This window comes from Littorina saxatilis, linkage group LG6, assembly GCF_037325665.1.
Source record: "Littorina saxatilis isolate snail1 linkage group LG6, US_GU_Lsax_2.0, whole genome shotgun sequence".
Taxonomy (NCBI): Eukaryota; Metazoa; Mollusca; class Gastropoda; order Littorinimorpha; family Littorinidae; genus Littorina; species Littorina saxatilis.
In genome coordinates this window covers 25866971-25890772 of record NC_090250.1, presented here as the reverse complement: position 1 = coordinate 25890772, position 23802 = coordinate 25866971, and the positions used below count along the sequence as shown (strand labels likewise).

General features: G+C 41.4%; 2 protein-coding genes across 2 annotated transcripts; both read right to left on the bottom strand.

Moving 5' to 3' along the window:
* Positions 1–581: 581 nt before the first annotated feature.
* On the bottom strand, positions 582–21876 carry LOC138968840 (telomeric repeat-binding factor 2-interacting protein 1-like). Its single transcript, XM_070341500.1, has 12 exons — positions 21451–21876; positions 18733–18779; positions 18168–18287; positions 15497–15643; positions 15039–15153; positions 9676–9832; positions 8629–8704; positions 5879–7955; positions 4642–4675; positions 4023–4087; positions 2135–2249; positions 582–1197 (listed from the first exon to the last, which is right to left on the bottom strand). Exons 1-12 carry the CDS (start codon positions 21580–21582, stop codon positions 1058–1060), a joined length of 3225 nt encoding a protein of 1074 aa, XP_070197601.1. The 5' UTR covers positions 21583–21876; the 3' UTR covers positions 582–1057.
* LOC138968837 (piggyBac transposable element-derived protein 4-like) lies at positions 10340–14303 on the bottom strand. The gene is made up of 2 exons (XM_070341495.1): positions 13050–14303; positions 10340–12702 (listed from the first exon to the last, which is right to left on the bottom strand). The coding sequence occupies exons 1-2, from the start codon at positions 14299–14301 to the stop codon at positions 11855–11857; spliced, it is 2100 nt and encodes a 699-aa protein (XP_070197596.1). The 5' UTR covers positions 14302–14303; the 3' UTR covers positions 10340–11854.
* Positions 21877–23802: the final 1926 nt, after the last annotated feature.

Below are 23802 nucleotides of genomic sequence, written 5' to 3'. Positions count from 1 at the left end.
GCTGAGAACGGTGGCCGATTTTTCACTCTCTTTCTCGGAGGGCCTTCATCATTGCAGGGACTGCTGTAAAGAAATGCTTGCTCAGAAACTAACTCTTTTTGCATTGAAACATGCACCAGAACTGGTGGACACCATCGACAATGTCAAACATGAAATCGAAGCAGTTTGCTTGAGGAAACGGTCGTCAGCAACTCAAACTTCTCTGTTTTCTTTTTTTAAGAAAATCTGAGGTGACTTTCTTTGTGGCCCCGCCCCCTCCCTCTGTAAGGACCCCCCTCCATAAGGACCGATTTTTGTCAACATTTTCAAGGTCGCTAGAGAGGGGTTCTACTGTAAGAGCAAAAGAAAAAGAATCAGTGATGCATGTGCTTTTGATGTGATCTTCTTTGAAATTATGATGACTACAAAAACTGACTGATGTGTTTTGTTTGTGAATGATGGATATCTGTGCATGATTGCGTTTTGCAGACACAGTTGTCATGTGCGTTGTAATTGGCGACGAATGCTGGATGATTACTATTTTTGTGCCAGGATTACTATTTTTGGGGCTGAGCATTACTCCAAAACACTTATGGGAGTAAACAGGTCTGTTAGTAGTGCAAATCCACACGTATGCATAATAAGTATGAATGTATGTCTTTTGTGTATGTGGTTAGCACGCGACGAGCCACTGGGGCGGTTGTAAGAAATCCCGGCCGGTTGGGATTTTGGGGGGCCGGTTCAATTTTTGACTTACCAACCCCCCTGGCCGGTAGCAAAAAAAGTTAAGGTACACCCCTGATCAATTGTGTGAAACTACTGGACTTTGTGTTAGATAGCTGGCACAGAATGTCTATCTTCCCCATTTGGTCAGTCTTTTCCCTGCAGCCAGTAAATCCTCTCTCTCCAGGTCTATCAATCGTGTGAAACCACTGAATTCATGTCAGATAGCTGGTACAGAACGTCTCTCTTCCACATTTGGTCAGTCTTTGCCCTGCAGACAGTGAATCCTCTTCTCCCACAGTCTATCAATCGTGTGAAACCAATTGACTGTGTGTAAGATAGCTGGCATAAGGGGTCAGTCTTTGCCCTGCAGCCAGTGAATCCTGGTGAGGACAGCGGTCAAGCCACACCTCTCCTCCAGCTTCTGCCAGTGCGGGTGGTCAGGGGAACGTTTCAGTAACACTCTGTCCTCCTCCCGTGTCCAGCAGTGGTGACCTGACACAGGCAACATTTTCTTAAAACCATCAACAGACCTGGGAAGTCCTGTTTTGCACTTCTGAGTACATGTATTCTCAAACAAACTTGGTGTATTTCTAGAAAAATGAGCGTACTCCACAGAGCATTTGTATCCTAATGCTAATTCACACGCATCCATCACACTGTTAATTTAGTTTACCATACATTTCAAACAAATGCTTCTTTCAATGTTTACTGACAAAAACTGTAAAAATACTGGATCGGCTTCAGGATGCGCCTGTGAAAAAAAGTAGTCTAGGAAAAAAAAATTTCATTTTTTTTTTTCACTGACCGTATTGATCGTATTCAAGACAATCATGCGTACAAAATACGGCGAAATTGTATGGGTTCCCAGGTCTGCATCAAGCGGCTGGGTGTGTGTGTATGGTAATGTGTTTGTAATATTGTTTGTTTGTTGCTTATATTGATGTTTTAATGTTGTTGTGAGTTCATGACCAGCCACAATGTCATTTCTCATTTTGAGAAAGTATATTATGATTGTTTGGTATTGTATGGTATGGTATTGTACTGTATTGTATTGTATTGTTTGGGGAACCCCACCATTAAGATCCCCCAATTTAAGACTTCCCCCTTTTTAAGACCTTGATTTTTCAGATTTTTTGCCTATAATATCTGTAAATGTACCCCCCCTTTTAAGACTCCCTCCTTTTAAAGGTATGATTTTAACAGATTTTAGGAGTTCTCAAAAGGGGGTTCAAAAGTGTAGTTAGCACAGTGAAATGTCTCCCAGTTCAAACCTTTTGAGACTAACAGTTTGCTACAACAAATTCTGTACAAATATTGTTTAGTGCTCTTCAGTGGTTAGGAGCTGTACACCAATAAAATAACACCAGTCTCAATTAACGGTGCCTCTGATTGTATCATTCAACAAATATCAAGAATACGCAACATTTACCTGGTAGTTGATTGCCGGTGAGAATCCAGTAGCGTGCGGCTTTAACGTGACCGTTGTGGCGCTTCAGTATAGCTGCCACATCACCATGTGTCAGATCAAACTCCGCACTCAAGGCCTGCAATAGGATAACATAAGCAAGTTGCATACTAAGAAAAAAATTCTAAATGAAAGACGACTTAAAATTAAATATGCTTATATAGCTATTCTGATGGACACGTGGGGGAATTCGGGGGCTGTGATTGGATGGTCTCTTCCGATCATCAAAGCATAATGCTACAGAAGTCGGCCATTTTTGCCAATATCCAAAAGCATATTGTCAATAACAAAGACGCATGGTTACCCATCTGTACCACACGATGTTTCACTGATCGACAACAGCATACACTGACAACTTGAAATTCTTCTCGGGAATGTTTTTCAGCTTTACAAATGTCGACAGCATACCCTTTCCTGCTAACTTCCCGATGAAACAGGACTAAACCTATTATTTTCTGTCCCTAAACACCACAAAATGCCCAAAGTCGAAAGATGTAGTACAAACAGGGGAGTAAAACGGAACAGCCGTTTTTGTGTGCCTGTGAGCTTAGTTCACAGTTGCCGACTGACACAAACTTTCGCATTCGGCTTTTCTTATCTCGTAACTCCACACTAACTACCCCACTTCCCCTCTGAAGTATTAATGTACAACCCATGGCACTAACATTCATGTAGTCGTTTATAACTGAGGTTGAAAAATTCGCTTCATGACGAGACAAGTATAAATGCCATTCACCCAAACTGAAAACGTCGCTGCCGTCTGCTCGCTTTCTACGGATTAGCTGTTCTCTTTTCCTCCCCTTGTTGCATCCTAGTTCTTCAGTTGTTTCTAGTTTTCCGTTGATGTTGTGTTTTGGTCTTCTTCATAAGTAGTCTTGTTCAAAATTAAAAAAAACTCAAACTTCTTTTTGTTGTATACGAATGAACTAATAAAAAGCTGTTTAACAGCAGTGTTGTAAAATCGAGTTTTTTTCCAAAGTAGTCAGTGTGGCGCCTGCGCAAAACTAATGCGCACAAGAAACGGCGTCTGCTATCAAAACCTGAGATCAACGCATCGACGCAAAAACTGTCATTTTGTAAGTTTGGAACAACAAATAAAGGTCAGAACAGCTATATAATCGCTATTGTATTTTCAGCGTAGCAATAGGGTCCGATATTTAGACTCGAACAAGTATAATGCGACTTGTCTTCGACTCGTCGGCATTATACTTGTCTCGTCTAAATATCGGACCCTATTGCTACGCTGAAAACTCAATAGCGGTTAATATTTAGCAAGACTCATATTTACATAGATTCATAACAATAGACGAATTTCGAAAGTAACTCTGCATGTTTGAATGGGTTGTGGAAGAGTGAATACCCTTGCCAAAACCTCTGACAAATATTGGAGGGGCCAATCACTAGCGAAGTGTGTGTCGAAAACACGTAGACAGGAGCATGTATTTCCGACACACACCTCACTAGTGATTGGCCCCTCCAATGTTTGTCAGAGGTTTTGGCAAGGGTATTCACTCTTCCACAACCCATACAAACCCAACGAAGTTATTTTCTGAATTTGTCTATTGGAAACAAAATATTGCTTGACTCCACAAATCTGAAGCGTGTATGTCAGAAAGAAATCTGGTTAATCACGTCTAGTTATACAGTAGTACCTCCTCCGATTACGGGAGACCTGACATGAAAGGACACCATCTTCCCTCTCTGTATTATCTTTACCAATATAAACTACATCACCTGGCATGAAAGGCCACCTGCAATGCAGGGACACGTTTCGCAAGTGCCAAGGGTATTCTTTCATCACAGGTATCATTGTACTCACAGCTACAAATCACACTCATCACACAACACTTACCCTGAGCACCCCGAGAGCTGTCAATCTTTTTGGGTTTTTTCTACTTGTGTGTTGCTCCTCTGCTTCTGCAAAAGAAAGTACACCGCACAGGTTATTTGAGGAAAAATCAACAAGTTTTTTTTAAATACCCGGTATTTTTTATTTTTTTTAGGAAGGGTTTTCTTTTTTTAATAGTCTGGCCTGAAGTATTTTAAAGTATATGCTGAAGGCAATTATGAATGCAATATTACTGTACTTTGTGCATTAATCGCTTTAACATGTAAAGAAATCAAATTGATTTGCTTTGTTTGTCTTTCATTTTCTTTTAACATTATGAATACATTCATGTTATTTTCTCTCTCTTGTTATTTCACTCTCTCCCTCTCTAAACCCAGCCTCCCTCTATCTCTTTATTTTTTTAATTTGTTGATTTTATCCTTGTGTGTCTGTGCGTCCCAAGGACAGATTGTAAGAAAAGGCATAGCCTTAAAATCTTAATCCTTGTAAAATAAAGTTCAATTCAACTCAATTCAATTACATTGTATCTCTCTCTCTCTCTCACACAAACACATACACACACAAAAAACGCATGCATAAACACACACACACACACAGTACAGTATTCATATAACCACATTACCTTCATCATCACTATGGCAAATGAAGGCCTGCATCTGTAGACAAAAAAAGATTTTGTCATAAAAAAAATTTTTTTTGTAGACTTAGTGACTAAAATAAACACAGTGACACATGAAATATTTGTGATTACTGATGAAAAAAAGGGAAATCAATATTAACATTAACACCTCACATCTCCCCTCCTCATTCATGTGGTTTTAGCTTTGTCACTCAACAAACATTAAGGCTTCTTTAAGTTTTCACAAAAATTAAGTTGGCACAGTTTTGCATCAAGAAGGCAGCACATGAAGACGGCTGCATGGACACTCACCAAAGCAGTCTTTGGCTAAATTAGTAACTACATGTACTTCTATTTCTACTCAAGTTAAGCTGTCGACATGACAGGTTCTGTCAAGCCAAAGAGAGGCTAGATTGAAACGATTTACTGTATTATCAAATAGAACTGTCACATGTATACATATATATATCTATACCTTTTTGGACTGCATTTTCTCCATAACACAAAAGAGAGCTCTTATCTTTTCAAACTTCTACAGTGGACCCGGTGTAACACAAAATTTTTACTCCACGAAAAATTTACTCCGGAGTAAATATTTCGTACGAAATTCTTACTCCGAGTACACTTTTCGTACGAGAAAAGAACTCCCCAAGGCACGGAAAAATTACTCCCTCCACGAAATTTTTACTCCCCATTTTTTTTTACTTCCAGTAAAAATCTCGTACGCAAAAATGGGATGCGGGCGAAGGGATAATGCCAATAAGTGATTTCGCCTACACGAATGTCGAACTACCCTCCTTCCACCCCTTCCACCACCAAGACTAACAGGGGACAAGGGAGTAAAAATTTCGTACACCTGGCATGGGAAGTAAATTGCTTGTGTTTGGGTGAAGTAATTTATTCGTTATTTATTGATCATGGGAGTAACATTTTTGAACGAAATGTTTACTCGGAACTCACCTGTCTTGGGGAGTAATTTTCTCATGAAATGGGGGAGTGCTTTTTTCGTAAAGGGAGTAACTTTTTCGTACGAAATGTTTACTCCAGAGTAAAAATCTCGTGGGAGTAATTTTCTCGTGTTACACCGGCCCCACCACCAACCCAATGTGATTTAAGACATCCCACCAACCTACCCCTCCCCCCCTCCCTTTACCTCCCTGTCTCATTTTCAGACCAGATTTTCTCACATTTTAAAAAGGAGGGTTCCACTGTATAGGGGTTATTCAGTCTGAATACGTACTGTGTGATGAGGCACTGGTAGGCGTGATCGTGAATTCGCCCTTGCTGATGTACCGCTGCCCTGACTGTCTGCCGTGTGATACTCCTCATTGCTCAATGACCGGTTGCTGCTGGAGGCTGCCGCTACCCCACATCCACCTTTTCCACGTTTCTCTTTCACAGGGCTCTTTGAAGGGGAACTTCCATCACTTTCGTCTTTTCTAAATTTCTCTTTCACGTAGCTTTTTAAAAGGGATTTTCCACCAGTTCCGTCTTTTCTACTTTTCTCTTTCACAGGGCTCTTTGAAGGGGATCTTCCACCAGTTCTTTGGCCATCTCTTGCATTCACCTGTCGTGTGTTGGATGTGCTGGCCACTGCAGAATCTGAGTTTAACTGGACTCTTGTTCGATACCGTCGCTTCTTGTTTTTCGGTGATAACATCGGCGAGTCAGATTCCACCAGAGACAATCCTGCCAGCATGAAGTTGGCTTTATCACTGTCCTTGCTGGTCCCACTCTTCTGGTTGTTGTGTTGCTGGGGTGAGTTTGAATGTGACCGTTTTGTCTTTTGTTTAGAGGGCCTCAATGGTGAAGCGGACTTGCTCTTTCTTGTTGAAGTATTTCTTTGTCTTGGGCTGGGTGAAGAATTTGCGGCTCTGTTGCCCCGAGAATCTGACCTCGAAGAGTGGCGCTCCGAGGGCCCTTTACTTCGCGTTCGAAGCTCTTTACTCGAACCTCCCATTCTAGTCAAGTGAACGCTAACGCTTGTGAGATTTTCTGGTAATGATCGGGAACCAGAATTTCCTCTGGAGGATGGGCTCTGTGTGTGACACTTTTTATTTTCATCTTCCCTAGTCCTCCCCAAACTTTTCTCTCCGTATTCTGATCTCTCTCTTGATGCCTGTGAATGTCTGGGTACCTTCTTTCGTGGCTGTGAGGCGCTGAGCAGATCCTGACTCATCTCCTCTCCACTCGTGTACTCCGAAATATCAAGTGTTGACTCACTGTTCTCCGTTTCCTTTTTACGTGGGCGCCCTCTTTTGCGCTGTGTGGACTCACCAGCAGGAGAAGGAGAGGTTAGGGAATCACTGTCCTCTCTCTCACACTTTTTTTGCGGGCGGCCTCTTTTGCATGGCGAGGAACCAACAGCAGGAAGAGAGGGAAGCCACTCACTGTCTTCAACCTCAAGCTGTGTTTTCTGTTTCGGTGGGCGTCCTTGTTTTGGTGACAAAATAGCGGCAGCAGTAGGAAAAGGTAGCCACTCACTGTCTTCAACCTCAAGCTGTGTTTTCTGTTTCGGTGGGCGTCCTCGTTTGCGTGGTGTCAAATCCGTAGCAGCAGTAGGAGAGGTTAGGGACTCACTGTCTTCTATCTCAAGCTGTGTTTTCTGTTTCGGTGGGCGCCCTCGTTTGCGTGGCGTTTGATCAGAAGGAAGAGATGTCAGGGACTCACTGTCGTCTTCTTCAAGCGGCTTTTCCTTTGGAGGGCGCCCCCTTTTGCGTGGAGTTTGATCAGCAGGAAGAGATGTCAGAGACTCACTGTCGTCTTCTTCAAGCGGCTTTTCCTTTGGCGGGCGCCCTCTTTTGCGTGGCGTTTGATCAGCAGGAAAAGATGTCAGGGACTCACTGTCGTCTTCTTCAAGCGGCTTTTCCTTTGGCGGGCGCCCCCTTTTGCGTGGCGTTTGATCAGCAGGGAGAGATGTCGGGGACTCACTGTTGTCTTCTTCAAGCGGCTTTTCCTTTGGCGGGCGCCCCCTTTTGCGTGGCGTTTGATCAGCAGGGAGAGATGTCAGGGACTCACTGTTGTCTTCTTCAAGCGGCTTTTCCTTTGGCGTTTGATCAGCAGCAACAACTTGCTCTCTCTCCTGAACATCAGCATCGTTTTGCCTTTCTGGTGGGGTGCTGATCATCTGCAACAACTGTTTGTCAAAATCATCTTCTTCGTCAGAGATAGTTGCAGTGTTGTTGCTATCCTCCGACTGCACCTGGAACGGTTGGGTTTCTAGTTCAGGTGGCTCTGTAGTTGTGGTGACAGGCTGAACTTCTCTTTTGTCTTTTTCAGTGTTGTCCTGGATAGGTTGGGCTGCTACTTTGTAATCGCTGTTGATACACATAAAAAAGAGTATGACTAAAGCTAGCATAAGATAGTATCATGAAATTGCAACAACAAACAACTAAAACCTTTAAAAGGCCTCAAAGGATGCCCTCCCCCCCCCCCTCCCCCTTACAGTGCTGGGAAACTTTCTAACAAATTCTAGAAGAGAGAGAGAGAGACAGCAGGAGAGTGAAAGAAAAAAAGAAAGAGAGACTCAGAGAGAGAGAGAGAGAGAGAGAGAGAGAGAGAGAGAGAGAGAGAGAGAGAGAGAGAGAGAGAGAGAGAGAGAGAGCTAAGGGTGGGGTAACCCCGACAGAAACCTCTAGTGCTGAAGTCGGCGGTACTGAGCGAGACAGAGCACTTTAACGGATCACAGTACCATGCACACCAACGCCATGAATACACGCAGAGACCAAATCAATCGAAATGGTGCTCGCCCTGTCAGGACCCCCCAGGAGAAAAAGAAAGAAAAGAAAAGAAAAAAGAGAAGAAAAAAAAAGAATAGTAGCGGCAACAAGAAGAAGAAGAAAAGGCTGCGCACACACACACACACACACACACACACACACACACGGTGAGAGAGACCGAGAGCAAAAAAGCACATAAGAAATTGTGATCGACACTCAAAACAGAATGAATACACATGTATCAACAGCACACAAAAATAAAGGCACTCACTCTATTTGTTCATTGGCAGAGTTTGTGACAGAGTTATCTGCCATAGTGTGATTTGCGTCATCATGGCCATCAGTTTCTGCACACATGAAACAAATATTAATGCACAGAAAGACTGGTCGCTACTTTTTGGTGTGAAATCACAAAGGACAATAAAATATTCTTGTCTCGTCTTGTCTATAATACTGTGTTTCCTTTAGCTGTGAAACCACTTGAGCATTTTCTGGTGTGAAATCTTAAAGAAGGACAATAAAATGTTCTTGTCTCGTCTTGTCTATAATACTGTGTTTCCTTTAGCTGTGAAACCACTTGAGCATTTTCTGGTGTGAAATCACAAAGAAGGACAATAAAATGTTCTTGTCTCGTCTTGTCTATAATACTGTGTTTCCTTTAGCTGTGAAACCACTTGAGCATTTCCTGGTGTGAAATCACAAAGGACAATAAAATGTTCTTGTCTCGTCTTGTCTATAATACTGTGTTTCCTTTTGCTGTGAACCCACTTGAGAATTTTCAAAATTTAATGTTAAAGCTTGCGGTTACTGTTGAGATTTATTTTAAAAAAAATGTCTATACATGTATTATCTTACTTTTGGCAATGACTTTCGACTGCTTCAAAGAAAGACAACAACCATCAGTTGACTTCTGTTGAATTTTTCACCAGGTCTACTTCTGCATTAATGGGCTGACATTTGTGATTTTTGCACGATTTTGTATTATGTGCAGCCATATGCCGCTTTCGGGGGAAGCATGCTGGGTATTTTTGTGTTTTTATAACCCATCGAACTCAGACATGGATTACATGGTCTTTTCCATGCGCACTTGATCTTGTGCTTGCATGTACACACAAAGGGGGATAAGCCACTAGCAGGCCTGCACATAAGTTGACCTGGGAGATCGGAAAAATCCCTACTCTTAACCCACCAAGCGCGGCCAGGATTAGAAGCTACGACTTTCCGCTTGGGAGGCCGATGTCTTATCCGCTAGGCCAATGCGCTCGTCATTCACCAGGTCAAACGCTTCCCGTTTAAAATTTTGTGGGCTGAAACAAACCATTATCATTGCTCCTTTTGACGGCTTTCGGACGGGCACGGTCGGTATTGCCGCTCAGACAAGACTTCCAGTTGTCTGGAATGTTGTAATCGTCCAGCTGCTTGATGATGATGTCACGGAACCGAGTCATCATGGACTGGGCAGGGTGGGTGGTGACCTATGGGACAAAACAAGAATTCCCTTAACATTCAATTCAAGCATATTTACCAGAGTGATGTTATGATGGAGGGTCTTATTGCTGAAGTTATTTGGTCTTGTGGTTTCAAAGCCATCATTTTTAACATTTTGAAAATATTTTGTTGTTGAAATTTCTGCCAAATCACAATAAAAATGTACTTTAAAAAACAAACACTTGAGATGGGCATGCTGTGCCTAATATAATAACAGTTCAAGCATAAACTATTTAGCAAAGTTAACTACATCTAAAACACATACATGTTTTGGGACTTGACATTCTATCAACTTTTAAAAAAAAGTATGCTAATTAAGGCCTTATTCCAGCCACCAAAAGGAAAGTAGTCCAAATTTTCATAAGAAATGTAAAACAAACCATAGAGAGAAAGCAGAGAGAGGTAAACACACACACACACACACGCACACAGAGAAAAGAAACCCATCAGCGATTCCACACTCACACATGAAATTCAAATTAACAAGCATTCATTAACTCTCACAGCCCTGGTCGGTTTTGCTTTTGCACAATCACTCAGCCCTGGCCGCTTTGAAGGGTTACTAAATAAATTATTAAAAAAAAAGTTTTGGCCTTACAGACTTGAAACTTTTGGACATTGCTGATAAGATAACATACTAAGTCTATGTGCAAGGGAAAGGTGATCTGTTATTTACTTTTTAAATTGTTAAATTTCATTTTCTTCATTATTTTTTTTGTTAATTCACAAAGGGGTTCTAAAACTTGCTTAGAATAAACAAAATCACAAATTAGCTCTGTTTGTATCAAAAACACCTCTGAACAGTTGCTATATGGTATAGTATTATGTTTACAAGTTATCATGAACTTGCTATAAGTCCTTCTTTGTTTACAGACAAATAAAGTATGCTATTTCTAGCTTTCTTGCACACTCGCACAGACAAAAATAGCCATCCTCACTGCATATATACATAAATTCATTAAAAAAATCACAAGAAAGATACACAGACTTGAAGTTTACTGGTAATACAAACATGGTTACAAACAAGATTGAGTGCAAGTTTGAAAGAGTTCACTTTGGCACAAGTATTTTTTTCAAATTTATGGTAAATTATGATGTTTTTAGCACTTGCGGCAAGGGGGTGGGTACACATGATTAGCAGAAAAGAAACTCAAAATCAGATTGATGAAAGCCAACACACTTCTAGGTTGTAGTAATATCACTCAGTATTCTGTGTACTAGTTTTCAGACATCAGCTGCATGTCTTTCAATGTCAACAATCAATATTCAACATGGTAATGTTATACATGAACCATAACGCTAAGAGGTAGAAATAGCAAATCACATTATACAAACATAAAATCATTAAAAAAAATTGCAAACATGCACAGAAATGAGACTTTGTGGTAATATTGTCATGGTCATAGACTAGATTTTCTATAAGTTTGAAAGAGTTCACTTTGGCACAAGTATTTTTTTCAAATTTATGGTAAATTATGATGTTTTTGGCACTTGCGGCAAGGGGGTGGGTACACATAATTAGCAGAAAAGAAACTCAAAATCAGATTGATGAAAGCCAACACACTTCTAGGTTGTAGTAATATCACTCAGTATTCTGTGTACTAGTTTTCAGACATCAGCTGCATGTCTTTCAATGTCAACAATCAATATTTAACATGGTAATGTTATACATGAACCATAACGCTAAGAGGTAGAAATAGCAAATCACATTATACAAACATAAAATCATTAAAAAAAATTGCAAACATGCACAGAAATGAGACTTTGTGGTAATATTGTCATGGTCATAGACTAGATTTTCTGTAAGTTTGAAAGAATTCACTTTGGCACAAGTATTTTTTTCAAATTTATGGTAAATTATGATGTTTTTGGCACTTGCGGCAAGGGGGTGGGTACACATAATTAGCAGAAAAGAAACTCAAAATCAGATTGATGAAAGCAAATACACATCTCAATATCCAGTTGAAATAGCTGTAATCACATCATAGGGAAGAACACTCTGAGTTTGACTATTCATAGTCTGCATAGTTCTTGATGGTGTGAAAGAGTGCAAAGCATGTGATGGCGTTTGCACCTGGCTGGTAGGGTTTGTCACAAAGTGTGATTTTGCACTTTGCACACTGCATTGAGGACTTTCTAAGCCTTGCTGTAGGCTTACGTTTTGCACGAACTGTGCACACATGACACTGCCTGTACTTCTTGTCATTTCCTCTTGCACAAACTCCAATGGGCATGGGAAAATGCCCTGAAGCACCAACTAGCCTGCTCTGCGGGGTCGGGGGGATTCGAGGTTGGGCAGGACCAGGTGCTGGAACAGCGGCTGGTGCAGGAGCTCGAGCAGGGGCTTGGCCTTGGGCAGGGACAGCGGCTGGAGCAGCAGGTGGTGCAGGAGCGTCAAGAGGTGCGTTGACATTGTCCGCACCAGGAACAGGAACAGGAGGGTTGGCAGCCTGCTGTGCAGCTTGCTGGGCAGCTTCTTTCTCGGCAGCAACACAAAGAAAGTACTTGTCGTTCATGCCCAGTCCAACATACTCAACAAACTGCCTCAGTGGCATCTTGCGTCCATGAAATTTTTCATGCAGGATGGACGCCTGGAGCATGCTGAGGGTGAAAAGGTGGAAAAATACTTTTTTCCACCATTTCATGGTCTTCCTGTGGAGCGGTGCATAGGACATCAGCTGATCGCTCTTGTCAACCCCTGACATGTTGAGGATGTAGTCCTGTACCGCTGCCGGCTTGAGCCTGGCGTTGTTTGGGTTGTTTCTCGAAACAACATTCTGCATGACCCTTGGGTCCAAGCTTGTTGTCAGAAGATGGACAGGCTTCTTATCCATCCAGCGTAAGACTGAGACAGCACCTGCACACATAAGCATTTAGACATTTGGTTATGAAATCATTGAGAAAATATCAACCAAAATATTACCAAAATATCATACAAGTTACAAATTAAAAAATAGACAAATACACAAATGCATGTATTATCTCACACTCATGTTTTGATATATATTGTCTACATAAGTTAGCATTCACTCACACAGAGTGAAACACGATCACACACAAACAATAACACCTTACATACTCAGGTAAAAACTACACAAACACAAATATATACTAATTACTATACACACACAACACACACAACACACAACAAACACAGAAAAAATTGAACATTCAGTCAAATGTACTGAAAAGTTGACACTTTACCTTGTCGAAAAGCTTGAACTCCTCCTCGCTGAGGCAGAGGGGTGGTTTTTAGCTGCGGTGGCATTCCCTGTCTGTTGGCCCTCACAGTGCCCACTGTGTGGGTCAAAGCAGCGCCCAGTGTCTCCGCAAGCTCTGGACAACAATAATAGTTGTCAACGTACATCGTCCGGTGCTTGTGGAGAAGTGGAGCGGAGAGCCGAGCCACCACGTCTACTGGTTTGTTGCTCACGCCTGGGACAGCCCCAAAGATTTCGAAATCGTAGACGTATGCTGACTCTGACTCGCACAACTCATAGAATTTGACTCCCCATTTTACTGGCTTGTCCCGCATGTATACTCGGAATCCAAGTTTTCCCCTCCACGGACAAATGGCTTCATCGACGCAAATGTTCTGGAAAGGTGTGTACAGAGCCCTGTAGCGTACCCTGAGGGCCTCGTACACTGGTCTAATTTTGGCCAGAGGGTCAAAGCCAGGCTGTCCCCTCCTCACGAACAAGTCATTGTCACTCACATGAAGCACAGACAGGATCATCATGAACTTGTCTCTCGGCATAATATTTCTTGCAAAACATGTCTGCATAATAGGGGAATTGCTCCAGTAGTCACTCACACAGGGCTTGTGCACAAGGGATATATGCACACATATGGCAAAGAACCCAAGCAAGTCTGTTTTTGTGATGCCATTTTCCTGTGGGAAGTGTTGAAAAATACTTCCTTTTAAAATTGCAGCAAAGTCAATCGTTTCTCTTGCGTATTTGTTGCTTTGGAACACAATACTATCCAACAGATTGTCTGTGAAAATTGTGTTGAAGAAATCAAGAGGGGCGTGTTCCTGCATGTGGTCGACATGCAGACCACACTCTGCGTCTGCCACAAAGTCACCAATAGCAGGGAAAAGAGAAAAATTCTCGTTCCATGGCTGGAGCAGAATGTCGAGAAATTCTTCCTCTGTCTGTTCGCGCGGATCCCTTTCAACCTCCATATCCTCCACGCCGCCATCAGACGATGGGGGCGAAGGCACTGACGCGTCACTGTTATCATCACAAGCACTAGCAGTAGCAGACGAAAACTCATCACTTCGTGATTCGATTTCCGAAGCTGTGCATTCGAATTCGCTTCCAATTGACTCAGTATCATCTTCCTCGATGTCTGATCCCTCGGTTTGTAGCTGTTCCAGTCTTTCAAGCACTTCTTCCCTTGTAAATGTGCGCGTTTGTCTACTGCGATCTCTAGACGCGGAAGGCGCCGCCATGTTGTTTTCACGCAGCTAATAGAAACGGAGCTACTACTCTCGTGCTTTCGCATTTTCTACTGACAATAAGACATTATGTTGGACGGGAATAGTGCAGATGTACTCACAAATGAATGACCTTCACCCGGGTAGTCTTTAGTTTCGTACACGACCTAATTCCTGTGAATGGAAAATTACGAAAGCACAGATGCCGATATCGGTAGGTTTGTATTCAAGCGTTGGTGCACGAAGATACCGATTATCGGTAGGTTCGGGCTTAGAGAGTTAATCCCTTTTATCATGCAATAATCAGTCTATAAGACATAAATGTATATATATATATATATATATACTAGATGAATACCCGCTTCGCAGCTACACCCCGGACACAACCTCATCGATGAGATATTTCAACACGTGCTCTCAGCGCGCAGCGCTGAACCGATTTTGGTTTTTCTGTAGATCCACTATATCCATTCCCAGTAACTCTTCCTTATCTTCTCCAGTGTTTTGTTTTGCGCGTTTATCTCCCTTCCTTCGTGTGGCGTCAATCCATATTCCCGTTACTACGTTACTATTTTTAGAAGGTCACTGCACGTTACTCTTTTTAGATCTCCCTTCCTTCACAGCCTGGTATTCGGCTCTACTCCTTCCCGGCGAAGCCGGGACCCGGCGAAGCGGGTAATCATCTAGTATATATATATATTTCTTAAATATTTGAGATAAGGTCCAAACGAGAGGTGTTTTGACCGTATTACCTCAAACTTTTCCATGTTACGCCAAACTGCGATGCCTTTCGCCTTACTGTACTCCCCTGTCTCCATCAGATACTTCAAAATGTTTATGTCTTCTGCTTTGGTGTATTTTTGCCGTCTGAAAGCACACGCAAAATACATTTGACATGTCAGAAAAAGAGTAACATTTCCTTGATTGTGCGAGAATTTGTGTGCAGCTTTAAGCTACTGACCTAAAAGTTACAAACTATCTTTGATTATAATTACCACGAAACAATTCAAGCACACACATTTACAATTTTGATATTATGTGAAGCTTGAAACTCACACTCATGCTCACAACACACACACACACACACACACACTCACACACACACACACACACATACACACACAAACACACACACACACACACACACACACACAGTGACACGCATACACAAACACAGACAAACACAGACACACACAAAGCAACTACACACCCTCTTGACGAAACTGGCACTCTGATAAGAGTCTTGCTTGGTGCCATGTCATCTTCATCTTCTCTGTCACCAGCACCTGCCTCCATGGTCGAGTCCCCATTCACTGACTCAGGAATTGCACGCATCAGTCTTGTTCCTTTGCTACATCTACAATTCAGAAAAGTCACTCATTTATGAGAACAAAATAAAGTCCAGCAACAGCACGTGCCAGCTCTAGAACCGCGTTGAAAGATGGGGTATCAACAAAAGACAAAGACATTTAATGATTTATTCTAGTTTCTTTTAAAGTTATTGTTAAAATTAAAATGCACAGTTGCAACAAACTGCCATACATTTCAGCTGAAATAACTGTACAAAAAATACTTCCAACATTCATGATCCATCCATGACTATTTATGATAGAAGCTGTAGTTTCTTATTCTTCTGTGGATGTAGAGGTAGGTTTGTTCTACAGTACCTGCCCTTGCAAGTTCACCTCTCATAATAAGTAGGATATGCGCCGAAATGGCTGCGATCTGCTGGCCGATGTGAATGCGTGATGTATTGTGTAAAAAAAATTCCATCTCACACAGCATAAATAAATCCCTGCGCCTTGAATATGTGCGCGATATAAATTGCATAAAAAAAATTTAAAAAAATAAAAATCCCTGCGCTTTGAACTGTATTCCCGGAATACGCGCGATATAAGCCTCATATTGATTGATTGATTGATAAACAATCACCTGCACACAACGACCACTCTGAAGGATGCCAGATGAATTTCTCTTTACATAAATCCCCTGTCCACAACAAGCACCTGTGTTATATATGAAGTCTTATATCGCGCACGTATCTCCAGACTCGGACTCAAGGCGCAGGGATCTATTTATGCCGTGTGAGATGGAATTTTTTACACAATACATCACGCATTCACATCGACCAGCAGATCGCAGCCATTTCGGCGCATATCCTACTTTTCACGGCCTATTATTCCAAGTCACACGGGTTTGTTTGTTCGTTCATGGGCTGAAACTCCCACGGCTTTTACGTGTATGACCGTTTTTACCCCGCCATTTAGGCAGCCATACGCCGCTTTCGGAGGAAGCATGCTGGGTATTTTCGTGTTTCTATAACCCACCGAACTCTGACATGGATTACAGGATCTTTTTCGTGCGCACTTGGTCTTGTGCTTGCGTGTACACACGGGGGTGTTCGGACACCGAGGAGAGTCTGCACACAAAGTTGACTCTGAGAAGTAAATCTCTCGCCGAACGTGGGGACGAACTCACGCTGACAGCGGCCAACTGGATACAAATCCAGCGCGCTACCGACTGAGCTACATCCCCGCCCGTCACACGGGTATTTTGGTGGACATTTTTTATCTATGCCTATACAATTTTGCCAGGAAAGACCCTTTTGTCAATCGTGGGATCTTTAACGTGCACACCCCAATGTAGTGTACACGAAGGGACCTCGGTTTTTCGTCTCATCCGAAAGACTAGCACTTGAACCCACCACCTAGGTTAGGAAAGGGGGGAGAAAATTGCTAACGCCCTGACCCAGGGTCGAACTCGCAACCTCTCGCTTCCAAGCGCAAGTGCGTTACCACTCGGCCACCCAGTCTACAACAACCACTCTTGGTCATTACATTAGATGGTCTTTATGGACAAGTCCCACTGTTTTATATCTTCACATCATTCATATGTTTGTCTCACTCAGTCATTGTAAATGTGCAGGTGCCTTGTGCAATACCTGATGGTGTTACTGCCAGGCCCTGCAGTGTTAATGTTAACTTGCCTTAAGTTGGCGTCACACGGGCGATTCAATCGTGAGATTTATTCCCCCGATCCGATCGGGAGCCGATCGCAGATCAAATCGTAGGCCATTGACCCGTCACACGATGAACGATTGACGAATGATAACTCCACGCGAGCGGGGCGGAAGTGACGTATCACAGTGAACACGGCAAACGCGCTGTGCGAGAGCAGATGCTAATGTTCGAACATGGCTCTACTTTTCTGAAAAATACCTTTCAGCATTATGCCTTTGCGAGAAAGTTAAGTTCCAGGACAGTTGCAATTAATGGTTCCCAACCGCTGTACACGCCTAAAACGTCTCCTTTATATCTGAGTAAGAAACTGTTCTTCCAAAAAGTTTTGAATCAACGAAGAGACGCTGTCCGCCACTTTTTCAAGTCACGGCGTGAAGGCTGCAACGACGCGTTCTGATTGGCTTTGAGCTACGATTGGCCTACGACAGTCTCGCAGGGATAGAACAATCGCCCAAAGCTACGAGGGAATCTCATAAGACAGAGTCGTAGCTTTGTTGTAGCTCTTTTCTAAGACTCAGTTGGCCATGTGACTGTGTAAATCTTAGGAAAATCGCAGCGTGTGACGGCTCCATTAGTTATGCCTCAATACCCTTTGTACTTACCCTCTCTGTCTCTCTCTCTCTCTCTCTTTCAGATTTATCTACCTGTGAATCACGGTTCTGTTGTACATGTAGTAATGCTTGTACTCCCCATCAAATGGGCTGACAGCCTTTGTTCAATAAATTGTGATTTCCTTTTGTTTGTGCGAGTGTGTGTGTGTATCGCTCTCTTTGAGTGTGTGATACATACAACTACATCTCTCTCTCTCCCTCTCTCTCTACCTCTCAGGTCACTTTTGTCTATGCTAGTGTTCATACTTACTGGTATGGCTCAATATCTAGAAGCTTGTTTTCCTTTACACAGTCAGTGATGTATGTCGGCCAATAGCAGTCAGTTTTGCGCTGCAAGGTGTAGGATTTTGACATCTTTTCATCTGCCAAGCTGTAGGAAAAATAGCCAGTGTTTAGCAACACAAGACTCTACCAAAAAATTATAAAGAAACGAAACAGTTTATAGGAGGTTTAGCTGCAATGGTATTCAAAATATGTCCATGAAGAATTAACTCACGACATTAAAAAAAAAAAATTGCATTTGGTACCCCCCCCCCCAAAAAAAAAAGAGTATCCAGACATCAGTACACCAAACCAGGTTTCCTACCTGCACTTTCTACTTGGTTATTTGTAACAATTAAGTGACGTCAAAGTTATCTGCATATATATATATGTATGTGGTGACACGTACATTCGTTTTATCAAATTGGTGCTAAAGAATACTTTTAATTTGTGCCAAATCAGTGCATACATGTATACATGGGTTAAAACTGTAAGATTTATAAACTAAAGGAGAAGAGCACAGGTAGAGAATCATGAAATGTAGCTTTACTTACCAAATGACATTCTGTTGTCGTTTGCTTGTGAGCTCTCCTCCATAAAACTGAGGAAAAAAGCAAAATTATGTTAAAACTTGAACAAGTTAAAGCTGCATTGTGAGGGAAGTCAGTCAGTTGTACCTGTAACGCAGAGTTATTGCGAAAATTATTTGCAGTTAATTTCAACTTGAATACAGTGGAACCCCCATTTTAAGACCTCAAAAAGTCTGAGAAAATCAGGTCTTAAAAAGGAGGGAGTCTTAAAATGGGGGTAAATTTACAGAGCTTATGAACAGAAAATGTGAAAAAGCAAGGTCTTAAAAGGGAGGAAGTCTTAAATTGGGGGGGTCTTAAAAGGGGGGTTCCACTGTATATCCTCCAGAGGCAGGCAAATAACAACAGCCTCTGCTTCAAAATAGTCCCCAACTCAACAGAACATTTCAGATCCTCGACCTCGTTCTTCATATAAACACCATTGTTCAATGGAACAGCTAGTCTCACCGACACCATTGGCAGACTGCCTACTTCCGACGCGTCGATGCCTTTTCATCAGCAATCGGGAGGCAGTACGTTGGCTCAAACCGAGACCTAGTCAACCCAAAGCTGTGTTTTTAAACGTATCTAAGGCCAAAAAAAAAAAATTGTCTGTTTAGGGTAACCCGACCGACCCTATCGATTTGGCGCCGACCCAAAAACTTTTTTTTGATTTCAAAAAAAAAAAGAAAAAAAAAGAGGTAAAAATGCTAAAAAGAGACATTTGGCGTTTCTTTCTCTCCCTTTCTCTGTTTTATTTATACGTTAGTTTTGAAACATGTATTCATCAAATATAAGAAGTGAATGTTCAGCCAACATAGCATTTAAAAAAAAATAAAAAAAATAAAAATAAAAAAAACTACCTACCTACCGACCCTACTTTTTTTGGTCATGTTACCCTAAACAGACAATTTTTTTTTTTTTGCCTAAACGGTGTAAATACCAGCCTGTACAGTCATATTTCATGGGGCCATGACCATACACATGAAGAGGTGACTGCATGGTCTCTTTGATTTAAATGGCAAGAGCATATCACCCTCACATATTACTATTATTAGACGTACTAGCTACTACTAGTAGTACTAGCCGAAGTCAGCTCCCATGACAAAAAAACCCACGAACTACACCCAGTGCATGGGCATCCAGATCCAGATCCAAAACTTCACACCCCAAAATATATCTAACCAAACAAAACATCAAACAAAACCGCTGGAACTTTTTGAGTTTTTTTGGTTATTGTTTGGCAAATCATGTGTGTTAATTCGTATGTGTGTCACTGTGTTTGTGTGACAGTGTGTGCATGTGTATATAATATATATACATAAATACATGTATATACATATATATATTGATTGTGTATATGGTCAGGAATCTGTCAAGGTGTCCAAATGCAAAAATCCTGTTCTGGATACTTTTATTACTTTGTATTTTGTTCTGTTTTTAAATGACTACAATATAAACAATACAGTTATGAAGTATTCCTCATGCAGATTCTATCCATACCAAATTTATCTGTCAGTCGCCTGGATGCTGAGAAAATTGACTTTGTTCAAGAAAAAAAGCACCTTTTTTGGCACACAAGGCGTTACGCGAAATGCATGGTACATTGTGCATTGAATAACCAAGTTACTGATAAGGGTATTATCTCAATCTAATTTTTAATAGGTCCAGAAATGGATGGAGAAACATATGATAGATTATTAAAAGTTTGATCTGAAAATAGGTTTTGGATTTTGAGCGTTCTTTTTTAGCTGGTCTGTATGTTACATTTGGTGTAAATAATCATGAAAAAAGGGAAACTATCTTAAAAAAAAATTTCTGGTCAAACTTACTTAAAAATCATTGCAGAGAAAGGTCATTAGGTAGGATGATTGTAATTTTAATGATATTGAGCGAAAAAGTTGTGTTTGATGTAATTTAATTGTCCTTCTAAGTTAAAAATATGCGTTTGGTGTAAATGAAATTTTACCTACTTGCCCAAACAAGTTTTGTCACAGTCTTTAAATAATGCCATAATACACAAAAGTGTGTGTTTTCTTATACCTCAGACACCTGGTAGTTAAACTATGGTCACAGGATTCCTAGTGCTTGCACCTGTTGGCTTGTAGAGTGACTTAAGTGAGGCCTTCTGACAAGGGTGTAAATGTAACATATACATACTGATAATACTTGAGAATGACAATGAATTTGCTTTAGAGACAGAAGATAACTTATCAGTGCTTAAGAACAACCAGCAAGACCAAACCTTTGTTTCAACATGAAAACAAGTACACTGAATGACAAAATTTACCTCAGAAGGACCACTGTTGGGAATTTTGGTGTAAAGTAACATGTACATCACCTTGGTTTTTTTACTGAGACCATATGCAGCACATAGTATTGCTAAAAACAACACATAACAGTCTGTTCGGGGTTGATGAGCTAAATAAAAGAGAAATTACCCTTCAAATGGACCTGCAGATCTTTGGAGCCTTCTGATATAGTGATTTAACATATTATTTTTCTTACTGTGTGTATATTTTTATACATGTGTATTTATAAGTACGTGCATGTGTGTAGACACCGTATCAGGTGTGCGTATGTGTGTGCCGTGCATGTGTGCATTTACCTCTGTGTGTGTGGTATCTAGCCTAAATGCAACTTGTCTGAACCGGCGGATGATATTAAGTAAGTTCTACATGCAATTGCAAAAGAAAAACTCACATTGACCACTGATGCAAGTTTCTTCTTGGTCACTCCTGGGGGCAAATGGAAAACCATGGGGGATCCATCTTTCACAAACAGAATAGACTTATCTACCCCATTCGCACTTGTAGATCTCGAATTAGCAGACATCTCAAGTATATGGAAGCGAGAACTGATATGTCACTCAATCAAAAATAATGCATTTGCGTAATTTTTAGATAAAGTAAACACGTTCGTTTTTCCAACACACACAAAAATGGGACACTGGTATCTTCAATCCTGGCATGCGTGCACAGATGTCAGCAAACGTTTTTCTGTTGCTGGGGTGTTGATTGCATCCGACCTCTCGGGTTTAACAGTGGTTGACTCAAATCTGAAGATCTATTTATCTAGAGGTTGATTCCCTAGATTTCAGAGATTGTTTCGGTTTTCGAACACCGCCATTTCGGGAAGACAACTCTTCCGTTGATTTCAGAGTTGTCTCCCATCCTACACGCTGCTTGTCGACCTCCAAAGTCAACGATTTTTGATTGAGTAAGTGGCATTTTTTTAACACCGGACTAGTACATAGTTTATTTTAGTGTGTGAATCATCACCATCTTCATTTCATGCAGTGTGATTGAAAGGATTATTCGTTTTCTATCACAGGCCATATCATCTAGTGAAGAAAATACAGATTTCAATTTTCATCGGTTTCATCACCTACTCAGCCTACTAAACTGTAGTAACACATAGGCCTATTGAATGCTCTGTGTACCGGTAGTGACAGATTAGAATAGAAAGAAAGAAAGAAAATAGGCAGATGTTTCTTTAAATTCAAGAGAGTAAATGGGCTATGTATCTCTCTCTCTCTCTCTCTCTCTCTCTCTTGCAAAAATAGTAATATGATTCTATCCTCTCTCTCTCTCTCTCTTGCAAAAATAGTAATATGATTCTATCCTTTTTCAGGCTATACACATAAAACACTCCCACCTCCAGCTGCCGGTCCAGAAACCAGCATATTGCGATCAACATCAGCAGTCCAGCTATAATCCCAGCTGATATCAAAGATGGGAGAGGCACAGGCACTTCAAGATCCTTATGTTCAGCGTTTTGTGGAGATGGAAACGCAGAAGCAGCGGTTTCAGCAGCTGGTGCACTCATTGACAGACAAGTGCTGGGACACATGCATGGGGACCCCAAGCAACAAGCTGGACTCGAGCACCGAGTCGTGCCTCACCAACTGTGTTGAACGCTTCATTGACACTACCAACTATGTCGTCAACAGACTGGAATCCACGCCGGCGTCTAGTAGCGGTGGAAGCCCTGGCAGCTCGGAATTTTCATAGTCTGCAATATCTCTTTTTGTATTTGTGTGTTCTAGCTGTTCTGAAAGGCTTCCCACGGACACTCCACAGAGAAGGTCCCGGGACCATCTACTTTAATGAACAGGTGGAACTTTAGAGGGTTCGATAACCAGGCAAGGTCCATATTCCTGCTTTCGGAAGGCAAATTCCTGGCTGTTACATGAACTTTGGAGCGCTCGTATAAATATAATGACGGCCTTTGTGCATGCGCCTTTCAAACAAATTAACTTTATCATCATGTTGGTTTGATTAACTCTGGAAAACTTTTTTGTCAGTACAGATCTCTGGCAGAACATTTTCTGAACAGTACCGACAGTAAGCATGATAACTAATATGTATACATGCGTCCTGGGGACCCCTCCATGAATTTCAAGTACATACATGTATGTTTTCAGCTTCTACTGCACATGTGTATAGTACCCACAGTTAGTGAACTAAAAGGGGATGGAGCAAAGATAACTTGTTGATACATGTACTAAAGGGCGTGTGCGTATATACAGTACCATGTGATACTGTTTTTTGTGGGCACTAAATGACATACGTGTTATACTCTGCGGGGTTCCTCTGACATTTTAATTTGTTGGACAATGGATGAGTTGAGGGAGGGGATGGGGTGGGGCTCGTTTTAGGATGGTTCTTTGACTTTTTCATTTGCATGCATGCTTTTCATCCAAAGAGTGACAACCACAATATGATAGCCTAACAATGCATTATGTATTGATTGAACATTGGATTTTGCTTCTTTGAGCTATGTGATGTCAGAGTCTGACTAAATCTCATATTTAGGTGGCTGGCCGAGACTGAAAAAGAGTGCATGCTTGTGTGCGTACAATCATAACAAAATAAATGATTTCCAACTCAAATGTTATTTGTATTTTTTACCGAAATGGGACTTTTGACACAGATTTCAACAGTCACTGTGCATCTCGACTGCTATTGAGGTCTTGGAGGAACACTGACTGTCTCGATCTGTGTAACATAACATATATTGTTAAAGCCATATGTACTCGATGACTATACACGC